Source organism: Olea europaea, chromosome 23 (genome assembly GCF_002742605.1).
Source record: "Olea europaea var. sylvestris chromosome 23, O_europaea_v1, whole genome shotgun sequence".
NCBI lineage: Eukaryota > Viridiplantae > Streptophyta > Magnoliopsida > Lamiales > Oleaceae > Olea > Olea europaea.
This window is the reverse complement of record NC_036259.1, coordinates 5,491,655-5,506,508: the sequence shown is the minus strand read 5'-3', so window position 1 is coordinate 5,506,508 and position 14,854 is coordinate 5,491,655. Positions and strand designations below refer to the sequence as shown.

The window sequence follows — 14,854 nt, the reverse complement described above, 5'->3', positions numbered from 1 at the left end:
TTTAAATTTCTATCCCTCTTCCTCATTTAGTTAAAAGTAATTTCATTAGTGTTTAGAATATTTTCCAAGACCACACCACCATTTCTTCCCTGGTAACGATTATCTTGGCTCTCATTGTTGACTAAAGATCATAATAGGAATTTGATATTTACACGTAAGAGTATTTTCAAAAAACTCTCTATTTCTAAATGTCATATTTTGTAATTTAGAGTGTATTTATATATTTTTAAGTACTCCAACAGATTTTTTATATTTAATACATAAATTTATTACTTTGAAATGATATTTATTTTATTTTCTATCGATTACTCTCACTACTAAAAAACATGGCTTCAGGCACGAATTTTCCATTCCTAAACCCTTGATATCCGTTGCTATTACTCTTCACCAACAGAATATTTGCAACCACAAATCCGTTGTTAATTTAGGGGTTGCTGATAGTTACCAATAGATTATATCATAGGTAAAGAATAAACATTTTACGAATGAAAATTTTGCTGGTAATGTGTGAATTTTTTACCAACGAAATTTTCGTTGGTAAAAATCTTTTGTCCCTTATCACTTTCATGGCAATTCCGTTGGTAAAAATCTTTTGTCCCTTATAACTTTCATGGCGCCACAAAAAATAAGCTCCACAACTGCACAATTGTACCTTTCACATGTGCGAGCCAATTATTTTATTTTTCTCGCCAACTTAAATTATGTTGAACTACTTTATCTAAAAATTTAACCCCTTAAAAAATGGTTTACGGGGATAAGTCTAGCACATTGAGGGTAAACTTATTTATTCAAAATTGCAAATTATATTTCCAATGTGTACCCTCACATTCTAGTTAGATAAACTTTTATCGTTCAATGTCTAATACATGCACGATTTTTATAAAATAGGTGATAGCAAGACTTATCCACCTAAACTATTTCAAAGCATATAATTTAATCTAAAATTTGAAATCTCAACCACGTCAAAACATATGTTGCACGTTTCAATTTCCAACCCGTACAAATTGAAAAAATGGGCAAATGAAAGTAAGGGCGCTTGGGAATTGATATTTATGTACTTGTGTTCACTTGCTACCTATTCTTGGCTGTCATTGTTGACTAAAGATCCTAATATGAATTTGACATTTACAGTTTCAAGACACTCTTTACTTTTAAATAATATATTTTATAATTTAGAGTGTATTTATATATTTTTAAGTACTACAATAGATTCTTAATGTTTAACACTTAAATTTGCTACTTTGAATTCAACAAATTCTTTATATTTAACACCTAAATTTGCTACTCTAAAATAATATTTATTTTACTTTTTTTTTCACTAGTTTTCGTTCAAATTATTATATTATTTCCCTTCATTGAAAATTAAAATAATTTGAATACATTTAATTGCAGAGAGTGAAATCGACTATCAAAATTTGGAAAGCTAAACTCTCACTTTATTTTAAAATTTTAATTTAAATAGTCTCTCGTAACATAAATTTAAAACCGATTCTTTAAAATAAAGATATCTTCTTGAAGATACTTTTACGAAAAATTATCAGCCATTTATTGTCATATATGTCAGTTCTCCTTTTTCTCACGAGTACCACAAATGACACACAAACAGCGCAGCTGTATGGTATTTAATAATTGTAGAAGAATTAAAAAAGAACAAAAGCTTTGTTCTACATATGTCTTATCGACCCTTCACAGGGGTCGGTCCCACACGAGTCCTGATGTAATAAAACATGAAGAAAAAAATTCCGACCCCACCCTTTTGTAATGTCTGCTCATTAAAAAAAGGAAAAAGGAAAAAATGGAAAAGTCCCTTGTGCACTCTATAAATGAAGCAGTGGAAATATGCAGGCCCTTATTATGTAGAAAACCAGAAGAAAACAATTAGCAATGGCAAGAAACGAGAGTAAAATCCTTATAATTGGAGGAACAGGTTACATTGGCAGCTATATGGTGAAGGCCAGCATCAAATTAGGCCATCCCACTTATGTTTACTCAAGGCCAAACTCCTCCAAGAAAGAATCGCTTAACGAGTTTGAGTCGATGGGCGCTCTTATTGTCAAAGTATGTAATTTCTAACTTTCCAGTGTCGGGTTTTATACACTCCAAAGTGATATTTACTCGTAAATCTTAATGTGCATGTAGGGAGAGTTACAGGATCATGAGAAGCTTGTTTCAGTGATTAGGGAAGTAGATGTGGTGATCTCTGCAGTAGCTTATCCTCAAGTTCTTGATCAACTCAACATCATAGAGGCTATCAAGGTTGCTGGTGGCATAAAGGTACACCCCAAATCATTTAAGGAAAAAAATGACAATTATTAAAACAAATGTAAAAGAAAAAGGGACATTAATTTAATGATCCACCCTAACTTTTTAATATTTTAAGTGGATTGTACTGGTCATTATGAGATTAATATTTTGTGAAATATTTAATAATTTTTTATTTTTTAACCACTAAACCGGCATGTCTTATTGAAAAGGAGGATAAAATCGAATACAGATTGAAGGGTTCTCGGCTTCACTTTCAACTAAATCTAAAGGTGCAAGAAGATAAACTGCAAAGAGTTCCTAATTTTCTACGTATTTAAAGATTTTTTGCTTGGAAAATTAGTTATAAAGAACTAATTAAGGCCTTTCCCATTTGTTTTTCACCAAGGTCGTATATTGAACCTCAACATCTCAAAATGATTATCGTTTCTCGTTCAAACTATGTTAGATTACCAGTAAACTTGTATTTGAAGATCCATTTCGCTACAAAGTTTTAGCTTTTTGGTACAAAGGTACGGGAGAATATTGAATTTAATCGTATTGTACACTTATTAGCTCGACATGTTACGGTCTTTGGGTCAATTGTGCAAGAGGAGTGGGAGACTTGTAACCTTTTCACCATTATAGTTTAAACCAGCATGTGTGTGGGCCCACAGTGGATCCTTGTGGGTCACTTGACCTGCCAACTTAAAATTTATTTATTTATTTTTTTGTTTCCTCATAAATCAGATTTGAAGCCTTAGGAAATTATTTCTTTTTGATGATTTCTTTTGTATTTTCTTATGAAATGGAATTAGGGATTTCTTTGAGTGTTCCAAATTCTATCTTGTTTTGACGATTTTATGGTATTGGATTCTTGCAATGATTTTTTTTGTCTTTATTTGAACTGTAATGTAGTTGATAATGTAACATTCAGAATTTGCTATGATTTTTGTATTTTTCACTTGAATCGATTGTTTTCATTAATTGTGATGGAAAAATAATTAAAATGTAAATATGGTTTATCTTTTGATGACACATTGTTAATGAAAAGATTATTCGATATAAAAGTGATGAAAATGATGTTTTAGATAAAAAAAAAAAAATGACAAACTTGGTGATATTTGAGATAAACATATTTGTATTCTTTGCGTGTTTGATTGTGCCCCACCAACTTAAAATATTTGCGTCCGCCACCGTGTGTGAACTTTGCTCCTTTTATCATCTCTCAATTTAATTGATATAAAACTTACCATCCTTTATTGAAATTTAACTTGTTTAAATGCTGAACCTTAAATGAATTGAATGGAGTAATGAAAAACAATTCATTCGACTTCAAATTGTAGAGAATAAGACTCGTTTTATTGTCGTTGCAGAGGTTTCTTCCATCAGATTTCGGCTGCGAAGAGGACAGAATCAGTGTGCTGCCTCCATTCCAAGCATTCCTTGACAAGAAGAAGAAAATCAGAAGGGCAATAGAGCAAGCAAATATTCCATACACTTTTGTGTCTGCGAATTGCTTTGGTGCATATTTCATAAATTACTTGCTTCATCCACATGAACTAAAGGAGGAGATAACTGTATATGGCAGTGGTCAGGCCAAAGGTAAATCCAAAAAGACTACAAGCTCTCAAAATAATTTTTTATTTTATTTACAAAAAAAAAAAAAGAAAAAAAAAGAAGGAAAATTGGTGTCCAAGTGATTATAAGTACATAAACTAAGCAAAACTCAGGGTATACGATGCAATTAGAGTCGTTACAGTCCAACCTCAACGGTCACAACTGCCCATAACTAGGTAACTTCACGGAACACAATCTTCTACAAAAAATAACCCTCTTTAGATTACCCCGTCCACAATGAGAGTCATCCGTAGAGGTGTTTGCTTTGACAATTTACAAAGAATTTTGCTATTTGTATATTAATTTTTGATATTTTGATTGACACTTGTATTGTTGTCAAATATCAATCGGATAAAAAATCTGTTTGAAATTTAAACTATTTAATAGGATAATGTCACATTGCAAAGTGTACATCATAGTGTATATGTAGCAAGATTCATTTACAAATGCATTGGGTATATAACCAACCCTTAAAGCAACTTATAAATGGAGGTTGGCCATGGTTATGATCCCAGAAACAAAGCATTCAAGTTAACTATGTTGGATGCAATTAGATTCATTACTTCTCTCCATTTAGACGTAGATGTTGCAAAATACCAAATGAAATGGCAAATAAAGATTTATATAGCTTCGAATTAAATGTATTGAGAATAAGGCGCCACGAAGATAGCATGGTGGCACCTCGACGTCATCTCTCTTGATGATTTCAGTACTGTACCTCCTTTAATATTTTCATCATAACTTTCTTTATCGAAATCTGTTTGAGGTGATTTAAAATAGGCTGTAAAGATAACTCAAAGGGTTATAATTTTACTAGATATAGATCTTTTCCAATTTGAATGTTTACTAGATCAAAAATGGGTCTCAATCTTCAACTGAAAATCTAGAACATCTTTGTGCGGTTGAAAATTGACTTGTAAAAATATTTTGATCATATTTCACTCCTCTTGACTTGTAATTATATCCGATTGACCCATAGCATTTTTGAATCTTCACTGTGAGGTTTAACACAACTTTTGAATATTTACACTTTAGTATCCAAACTTTAGATCTGACCATTTTTTGCTTGTTTCTTTTAATTTCAGTTCTATTCATCGAGTTTCACATAATAAACGAAATATACAATAAATTTATAATTGTTCAAAAGAACTAGTCTATATTTCTAGGTCCAAATAAGTGTATACAATACACTTATCAACTCATTTTGTTATCATTGTTGTTTCACTCCATTCAATCTATTTCTACATTTGTTCACCAAAAAAACTCATTTTTTCCCCATGTTTTATACGTTCAAGCTGTGCTGAATTTTGAAGAAGATATTGGAATTTATACTATAAAAGTGGCAACTGATCCAAGGGCATGCAATCGGGTTGTTTTATATCGGCCTCCAACCAACATTATATCGCAGCTGGAATTGATCTCTTTATGGGAGAAGAAAACTGGTCGGACTTTCAAGAAAATTCATGTCCCTGAGGAAAAAATTGTCACTCTTTCAAAGAGTAAGTCATCTTTTTCCCATTCAGTTTTACATCAAACTGCAAAAGTATTTTTTCCAATTCGATGATGTTTTATATATTTCCTATTGAATGTGAAATACCAAATGACATGTCTTCAACAAGTAAATCTGATGTTTGACAAAATAAATAAGTTTGATTTACTTTTAAGGACAACTAAACATAACTCTTAGATAAGGAGTATATTTAGCTAAGTGGAAAGTTAGTTTTAAGTAGTTAATTTAGGGAAGTATGTTTAAGGTTTTTGAAAAGTTGCTATCTTTCTCGAACTTTTAGTACAAAATCTCGTTATGGTATACTTTTCGTAAGCTTGACCACAACCCTAAAAGTCTACCATTTTCCGTGTATCTTTTCATTTTGCTTTCAACCTACTTTCAAGTTTTGTTGTACTCTTTCTTATACTTCTGAGGATTCAATTTGGTACAATAGCCAAGTGGAGTTATCTAAACGACATTTTTGGCTATTGGAGCTAGACCTCCTGCATTCCTGAAACCTTAAAAGCATGTCCAATGGGCTTGTAGATTGCACTAAAGTGTGTCACATCACCCCAAAATATTTACGTGCAAGGAAAAAGAGTGGAGGACTTGTGGAGGATGACCTCGACAAGCTAATTTTTTATAATTTATCCCCACTCTCACTACATCCTCTTTCTTCCTCATCACCAAATTATGTCAACAATTGTTGTACATGTCCACCACAATTACCCCAATCGACATTATTGCATTGGAGAGGCTTTTCTCCCCATGCATTATAACAATCCACATTGTTACATTAATAATGCCCAAAACTTTGGTGGAGATATATAGCATGCCTTGGTGAACTTTTAAGCGGGTCTAAAAAAGCTTGCACTTGCCCCCTCGAGGCGTAACTCAGTGGTGCAAAGGACATGAGTGAGATAGTCTCAGCCTTGCTGGCAACTGTAGTGTGAGGGTTCAATTCCTGAAATATGGAATTGGACTCCTTGTGGACATTAGTGTACGAACAAGTTCTTGTTCCCTAACCTATTGGGGCACATCCCATGATTTACTTCCTTCACGATGCTCTAGAGACGGGATAGTGGGGGTTCTCAAGATTGGGGTTCAACTTTTTTTCAAAAAAGCTTGCACTTTTTTGATATTTATTGATTTCCTAAAACTTGTCCTTTTGTGAACCTTTATCTCTTGTTTGTAAGGTAAGTTTTACAATGAAATATTAAAAAATAAATTATAATATGAATTGTACTACCTTGTAACATTTGAGATACTCTAAGCTTTGGGGGAGATCCATAGCAAGCTTTGGTGCATCTATCAAAAGAGTTAGAAAAAATCTGACTTCTAAGTGTGGGTCTGAAAATGCTTCCATCCTTTTGAGTTTCTTGATTTTCCAAAACTCGTCTTTTCTACTTTTAAGGAACCTTTATCTCTTGTTTGGTCAGGAAAATTTTGTAAGAATTATACTGTATTAATAGTCTGTTTTGTTTCTTCGGCAGCTTTACCCGATCCAAATAATATACCAGTCTCCATCCTTCACAGTGTCTTCATAAAGGGAGTTACAATGAATTTTGATCTTGGAGAGAATGATATTGAAGCTTCACTGCTCTATCCAGACATTAAGTTCACTACAGTTGATGATCTTCTTGACGTTTTCTTGCGCAACCCACCAAAGCCCGCTTCTGCTGCATTTGAATGAGCCTTAAAGAATGATGTACTCTGAATATGAACATGGAAAGGGACCGCTTTATTCCTTTTTAGTTATTGCCCATATAGCTTCTATGTTAACGTTAGATTCTTATTTTAATATGGGAATTTTTTTATAGATGTCACAAAATTTGAAAGTGCGATGAACTGTAGTGAACTTGGAGAACTTTTTTGGGTGCATTTAATGCTCATTGATGCCATGATTTGATATTTTGACCAAATTTTCTTTTAAAAAAATCTCAGGGCCTGTTTGGTACCCATTTTTTTCAAAATGCATTTTTCTCTCTTTTTTTTTCAACCACACATTCTTTATTAAAATAATATTACACGTAAATAAAAAACTTTTCCTTATTTTTTAACCACACATTTCCCATTAATTTACTATTCAAAAATGCATTTTCCCATAAAAATCTCTACCAAACACCCTCTCAATTCATCTTTCATTTTGAGAGTAGCATTTATGAATTGTTTTCCGTTTTTATCTTATAACTTACTATTTTGAAATTGTTAAATGCAACATGCTTATATTAATTTGCAAATTAGTATCCAGTCATTTGGATTGACTTTACAAATATTTATGAATAAAGATAGTAACATCCTCCTTAAAATGTTGTAAAGGATTGAATGCAATAAAAATTTCATCAATATCCTAACAACTAAAAATGCAGAATGTCAAAATTTAAAAACCATCATTTTTCCATGTCAGTCATGAACATTCATCTATCATTGCCTCTTCATATGCATTTTCGTTTTACCTCATTTATATATCACGAATCCATTTCCTGCAACACCCATTCATTGTCTTTGTTATAATTCTTATCTTGGTTCTTCTTGGTATAAACATACAATTGAGCAACCAAGTTTCATCTGATTTGTAGAATGTTATATGTCTTTGGCATTTCATTTAACTTTTTATTGATGAAGTATTCTGCATACCTAATGACATAAAAGAAAGAATTAAGATAATTAAAGAACTAAACATCGAATAAAAAAAAAATGAACATATCTTTAGAAAGTAATCTAACCCTTTTTTTGTTGAGGAAGTTTTGGAATCATGTTTACAACTAATGGTTTCATAGCATCTTCTTCTGTAATGCCTTTCCCCTCAAAGAAGTCGATGTTTAAAAGTAGAAGAGGAATTTTAACTAACAACACATGCATGTTTCAAGAAAGTGACAGAAATTAAAAAAAAAAAAAAGTGATAAACACTAAAAAAAAATTGACAAACAATAAAAAAAAAAGTGACAAAAATTCAAAAAAGTAACAAACACTAAAAAAAAGTGACAAAAAAATGATAAACATTCAAAAAATTAAAAAAAAAAAAAAAAGTGCCAGAAATTGTATGATCGTGACTGTCTTTGAATAATTAGTATCTATTTTAATTTGTTAAGACTTTTGATAGTATTTAGAAATATAAGCAATTTTCATTCTATTTCTAAAGTTTATAAAATAGCACTTTGTAATAAATATTTAGGTAACGATTTAGCAATTTTCATTCTATTTCAATTAAAAAAAAGTTGCCATTTCTCTCATCTATTTAGGAAACGAGTAGTAATAAATAAAGAACATTAAACTTTGTAATTTTGCAATTAAAGGTATTTGAAATTTGCAGAACCTCTTAACCAACATCCAAAAAGTGAGAAAATATATTTATTTAAGAAAAGTTCTCAAAAAAAGAAAAAAGAAAAAAATGGAGGGCACATTCTGATATATAACGCTGCTCACTGGCTTTCTCATAATGAGCCAAGGCAATCAAGAGCATTTAAATCACACATTTAACTAATTGTGCTACTATTCCTATCTCCAAACTGTCTAGTTGAAAGAATAATTCATGTACAAACTTTTAGGGGCATCTAAGGATGACAATTGGGCTTGGGTCTCTCGTGGCTCGGAAGCACCAAGCCAAAACTCGGGTTGAGCCTCATTTTTTAGAATTGGCTTGAACCAGGCTGGCCCGTATCATTAAAAAAAAAGAAAAAAAAAAGAGGAAAAATCTGCTGCCTGTTTGGCAGCTAAAATAGTTGCCAAACAGGCAATTAAACTGCCTTAATCGGCAGCTATATCAAGCTGCGAACCGGTAGCAAATCTGCTGCTGGTTGACAACAGATTAGCTACCTGTTGGCAGCTAAAATAGCTGCCAAATAGGTAGCAAGATGTATAAAAAAAAAAAAAAAATTCAGAAAAGCTCGATAAAACCCGAGCAGAAAGCTTGGGTGGAGCCTTAATTTTCTGACCGAACTTTTGCTCGGTCTGACTAAAGCCAAAAAAAGCCCGCCTTACAAATGCTCAAGCCAAGTTCGAGCCAAAAATTTTGGCTCGCGAGCCGACTCGTTGACATCTCTAGAGGCATCTCAGATTTTCAAAATTCACTAAGTTTTCAATCAAATACTAGCAGGTGATTTTTCGGACCTTAAATACCAAAAGTGCAAGCTTTTAACAGAGTTTCATTCACCATTAGAGGCGGATCAAACAATGGCAGGCCTAGGCTATAGTCCAGCCTTGCCTCCAACCCACATGGTAAGACAAAAGAATTTTTATGGTTAAATTGGCCCAAATTCAATATTAGCCCATGTTCATATTGAGTCTCAGCCCAATTCCAATTATCCACATATGATATTAATGAAATGTGAACATTACCAAATTAGATTTTTATTTAATGCATTTTAATTTTAATTATATATTTATAATAAATAAAATTGTATTGATTAGAGTTGAAACAAATTACTTATTTTATTAGTAGGAGATACTAAATATTTAGCTAAGCTTAAAGTAATTAAATCTTTTAATTCTAAAAATATTTTCATATATAACTTATTCATACTTATAAGAAAGAAATTTAGGGTCCGTTTGATTATAAAGATGTAATTGAATTCAATTGAAAACAAATTCAATGGAATTAAATTGTTTAGAAATTATTTTCCTGAGAAATTATTGTATTTGATTAATATAATTTTTCACGTGGAAAATGTTGAAATAAATTTATTTTTTAGTGTTCGTTTGTCTTTAATTTACTAGTATTGGGGATGAAATTTATTTTAATTGTCTACCAAAAAAATAAATAAATCAAGAAAATCAACTATCTTTGGGTGTTCGTTTGACTTTGTTTTACATAAAATTTGTTAGTTAAAGAGAAATTTTTTTTACAATAATTCTTAGAATTTGTTTCCATTGCCAACAAAATAATAATAATAATAATAATAATAATAATAATAATAATAATAATATCGAAAAAAATGCTATAGTAACCCGGAAAATGAATTCTCACAAATATGGTGAGAATTCGAATTCAAGAAAAAGCTAGAAAATGTTGACATGGCTGCCAAAGGTGGAAAACGAATTCCTTGAAAAATTTTGTCAATCAAACAGGCCAAAAGTGAAAGTTTGAATTTGTTTTCCATTTTCCTTATAAAATAAGTGGCTATCAGACATAGCCTTAGAATATGTTTGATAGGTGAAAATTTTCCCTAAAAAATGGAAAATCAATTCCATCTTCAATGTTAAGAGTGTCTAATAACCAAAATTTTCCCTAGAATTCTATTTCCAAGTTTCTTGTCACATAAGCCATTTTCTAGGTTTTCCTTGAATTGGAATTCTCATCCAATTCTAGTCACTGAAGCTTTTTTTTTTTGTTGGCAATGGAAACAAATTATAAGAAATATTGTAAAAAGATATTTCCCTTTAATTGATAATTTCCATATAAAACACAGTTAAACGAACACAAAAAGATAAATGATTTTCCTTATTATTTATTTATTTATTTTTTGCAGTGGAAACAAATTCCATCTTCAATACCAGTAAATTCTATTCCTTTATTGACGGTTTTCATATAAAACAAAATCAAACGAATACCACAAAATACTTTTATTTCAAAATTTTCTACACAGAAAATTATATCAATTAAATACAATAATTTACAATTTCCAAGAAAACAATTTTTAGGCAATTCAGTTCCCTGGAATTCATTTTCTTTCCATCCAAATTTCATCTTCGTAATCAAACGGACCCTTATTTATTTTGACCATGAAATAAATGTTACTTTCAAAATAAGTAAATTACTTTATATTTAATCTTATAATAAAAAAAATATTTAAAAGAACTTATTCATATATAAATAATAAGATTATGTGTATATTATAGAAGTCGATCAAACATGGACGTGAAAGAAATAAATTTTTTTACCCTCGAAATTCCTTGTCTTTGTTTTTCTTTGGTTGGATTCTTTACTCGCCGTGGAATGTGTTGGTATAAAGTCCACATTAAATAATCTTTTGAGAATGGTGGAGTACAATAACATATTTTCGATTGCCTTTTTGGGTCAAACCTTTCAGCTGTTTGGATTAGCTGGTTGTAAAATTCTTTAGAATAGTACTCATTAAGTTTTTTTTTTTTTTATTGGTGGATATATAACACTGGCTTATGTTTATCATGCTTATATCAGTTTATAATTTCTAAGGTGAGCGTAATCTTCTAAACTCGATATATTATAATGTAAGTTTATTTAGAATTTTGAAATTTTAGCCCACCCCTTAATCATTTTCTGGCTTCGCCCTTGTTCACCATAACAAAAGCATGGAGGTTGGACATATTCTGGAAATTAAAGAGATTAACCAACCAATCAACTGAGAATAAACAACAAACAAGAGAATTATCGATCATTTGCAGATTACAGAATACAACAGTACCCAATTCTTGTTCCAAGTAAACTTGGGGTCAGTTACATGAATTCCTTTTTGTCATCGCTCATTCAATCCAAAAGTACCTCTTATGAAATGTCCAATGAAATCAATCTTTTGCAACTCCGTAACGTAACATTAATTTGGTCTAGCTATTCCTCTTTTAACATAAAAGGGAGTGCATATTTTACATTTTCTTCCCTTTTTCTGTCTGTACGTTCAAAGGAGGGGGCAGGGGTAAAGCACTCCGGGACAGGCTAATCTTATCAATTTCGAGTTAATTAAAGATTTTGGTTATGAAAAAAAACAATCTCTTGTACATGAAATTACAGTCTTGTGGTCTAACAATAAAAGTGACAACGATTTATTCTTGGAAGGCAAGGATTTATTCTTGGAAGGCAAGTGGGAACTTGGAAGGCAAGGATTATTCTTGGAAGGCAAGGTGCAACTTGGATTGACTTGCTTGGCACTTTGTCAGACCAGGTGGGGAGCGCTCGGACCCTGGCCAGTTGGAGGCACATCCTGCGATTAACCGGACTGTGTGAAGAGGGGCCGGATCACAGACCCAAGGATTAGTCTAGAATAGGACACCTTGTAAAAAAAAAAATAAATAAATAAAAGTGACAACGAAATCGAAAGGCAATGCAATTTGAAAATTCAAGTACCTGCCACACTATGCTGACCAGTGACTAGTATGGTTCAAAAGGGTTTATAATATCCATTGGATACCTTACATAAATTCCATCCAATTGGGATAGATATAATGGCTAGATATCGACCCTACAGGTGGAAATAGCAATCAAATCCTAGTCTTGCCTCTCCAATGTCACTAAGGATATTAAACACTCTAGATACTTGCCTCTCCATCTTTAATAAGAGTAGAAATACTAGTCTCATTTGTGCTGAAAATAAAAATCGTGATCTCTAATGACTGAAAATGGAATAAATAGTCAAAATCCTTAAAACGTTTTGAAAAAAATTCTTTTCTTCTTTGAAGATGCTTCTTCATCAACAATTATTTTTATCTTCGACCCACTTTTTCCAGCCATTGCAGACTTCAAAGTCAGGTTAGTTTTTTTATTTCAAAGTAAGAATCAGGTGAGGGTTTTTGCTATTAGTGATTTGGGGCTTTTAAGGCTTGATGTTTAAGAGGTCCTCGGAGAGGAGACGGAGGAAGACAGCAGAGCTTCGAGGATGACAGAGATGAGGGTTCTGAAATGAGAGAGAGAGAGAGAGAGAGTTGTGGTTTTGTAAGGAATAATGTGAGAAAGGGTTGAGGTTCGGAGATTTTAGCCCCCGTTTGTTTCCCATTTTCAACACATATTCTGTAAATTTTTGCCCATTGAAACAGTAAGTCGGCCATACACAGGCATCTTTTTTGACTCAACATCATGGAAATTTCCTGAAATGCTCCCTCCTTAACTTTGAAATAAATGCAAAAAAGGGTAAAAATGTAAAAACATTTCTGATGGACATTAAATGCACCTGCTTTTTTACTGTGTAACAATGCAAATTCTTCTACAAATGAAAATGAAAATGGCAACCAAACACATGTTTAGTAAGGACATAAATAATACAGTTTATACGAAGTTTAATTTTTATTTAGAGCATTAATAGACTCTTTTCAATTTTTAGAGTATTTGGCCTAATTTTCCCATAATTAGTGGAAATTACATAGTAACTGATGTTTAAAGACTACTTTTCAAAAATCAGGTTCAACATTTGATTAATCATAAATCAGGTATTGATTTATCCAAACGTCAACCCCAACCTCAACCCACCACACCGTATCCCAATTCACACCAAACCTATTTTCATCTTCACCAAGGTAGCTTTTTCCTCCTCCACCTCATTTTCTCCATTTATTTTTCTTTTCTTTCTTCATCAGAACGGCGTCTCTGCGAAGCCCAGATCGAAATCTAAGTCACGACGCTCAGATCGAAATCTGAGCCGTGATATGCAACAATGAATTGAGCCACGACTGGCATGTTGCTGCTTCAGCAATTTTGTGTTGTTCTATGGTGGTTTGTGGTGATTTTTGTAACGATTTTGTGGTGTTGTTGTCAGTGTTTCTTGGCGGTTTTAAGGTGGTGTTAATGGGTGTTTTGTGGTGGTCTTTCTATCTTCATTGGAGTGGCACTGTTGGAGACGAACCCTGTTCTGTACATTTGGTGCTTCTAGAATTTGAATCTTGGTAAATCGTGTTTATGTGAAGTGCGACTTAATAAGTGGTGGTAACTTAATTGGATGACTAACACGTGGATAAATTCTGGACGTTGGATGGAAGATATTCTTTGGACTCCTTGTGCCAGTTCATCTGCCTTCTTTAAAAGGCTAGAGTCTTTTGCAATGACTGACTTTTTCATTCTCTTGGTTCATTATGTCTCTAGCATTTTTGGAGGAGAAAAAGGGCGATTTGAGAGAGATGATCTTTTCTGTAGTGTTTCATGCTTAAAATCTTTGATTTTTTGTATAGTGTATTGAGGTCTTCCTTCGATTTGTAATATTCTATGTGGATAGTGAAGAAATCTGAGTGATTTCTCTATTGTAACTTCGTGGTGATGTTCAAAGGGTTTGAGGGCTGAGATCTTAGTGAATCTCTGTAGATCCATCACTATTCTTGAGAGATAAGTCTCATTTTCATCTCTCTGAATAATATGTAATTTTTGTTGCCATTTTGGTTGTTTATTGCAACCGAACGTAATCCAAATCTTTGGATGCTCAACGGGGGATGTAGGCGTTAGAAGCGGTCATCGAATTTTCGGGGCTTAGGCCGAAATAATTCCTTTCTGTTCATTTTCAATTTTTCTGCAATTTTTATTTCTATTCGATTAAGGTTTTTCTTGTTTCTTGGATTTAATATCGTGTGAAGGAGCCTTTCAGGCGCCTCTGTGAGCACCAATGCAACCATTGCTTTGGCAATAGCGGAGATATATCTCTCCACTATCTTTTTTTCTTCATTGAAGTGGAGCTCTCGTTGTTGGAGTAGTAGCGGTTTGTGGTGGTTTTTGTGGTGATTTTTAAGATGGATTTGTGGTGGTTTTTAACTGATTTTGTGGTGCTGTTGGTGGGCTGGTTCCGAGATTTGATGTTCATCCGCTCGCTACAGCTCAGCGGGATCTTGTGAACG

General features: G+C 32.5%; 1 protein-coding gene across 1 annotated transcript; it reads left to right on the top strand.

Moving 5' to 3' along the window:
• The first annotated feature begins 1,828 nt into the window (after positions 1–1,828).
• LOC111372185 (eugenol synthase 1-like) lies at positions 1,829–7,262 on the top strand. Its single transcript, XM_022994390.1, has 5 exons — positions 1,829–2,058; positions 2,140–2,274; positions 3,618–3,846; positions 5,157–5,360; positions 6,844–7,262. Exons 1-5 carry the CDS (start codon positions 1,885–1,887, stop codon positions 7,041–7,043), a joined length of 942 nt encoding a protein of 313 aa, XP_022850158.1. The 5' UTR covers positions 1,829–1,884; the 3' UTR covers positions 7,044–7,262.
• Positions 7,263–14,854: the final 7,592 nt, after the last annotated feature.

Bases quoted from the DNA above. Each gene is read 5' to 3' on its own strand.
- LOC111372185 (XM_022994390.1), top strand. From the start codon at position 1,885: ATGGCAAGAAACGAGAGTAAAATCCTTATAATTGGAGGAACAGGTTAC. The intron at 3,847-5,156 runs GTAAATCCAAAA...TATACGTTCAAG, and splicing joins TGGCAGTGGTCAGGCCAAAG to CTGTGCTGAATTTTGAAGAA. The intron at 5,361-6,843 runs GTAAGTCATCTT...TTTCTTCGGCAG, and splicing joins AATTGTCACTCTTTCAAAGA to CTTTACCCGATCCAAATAAT.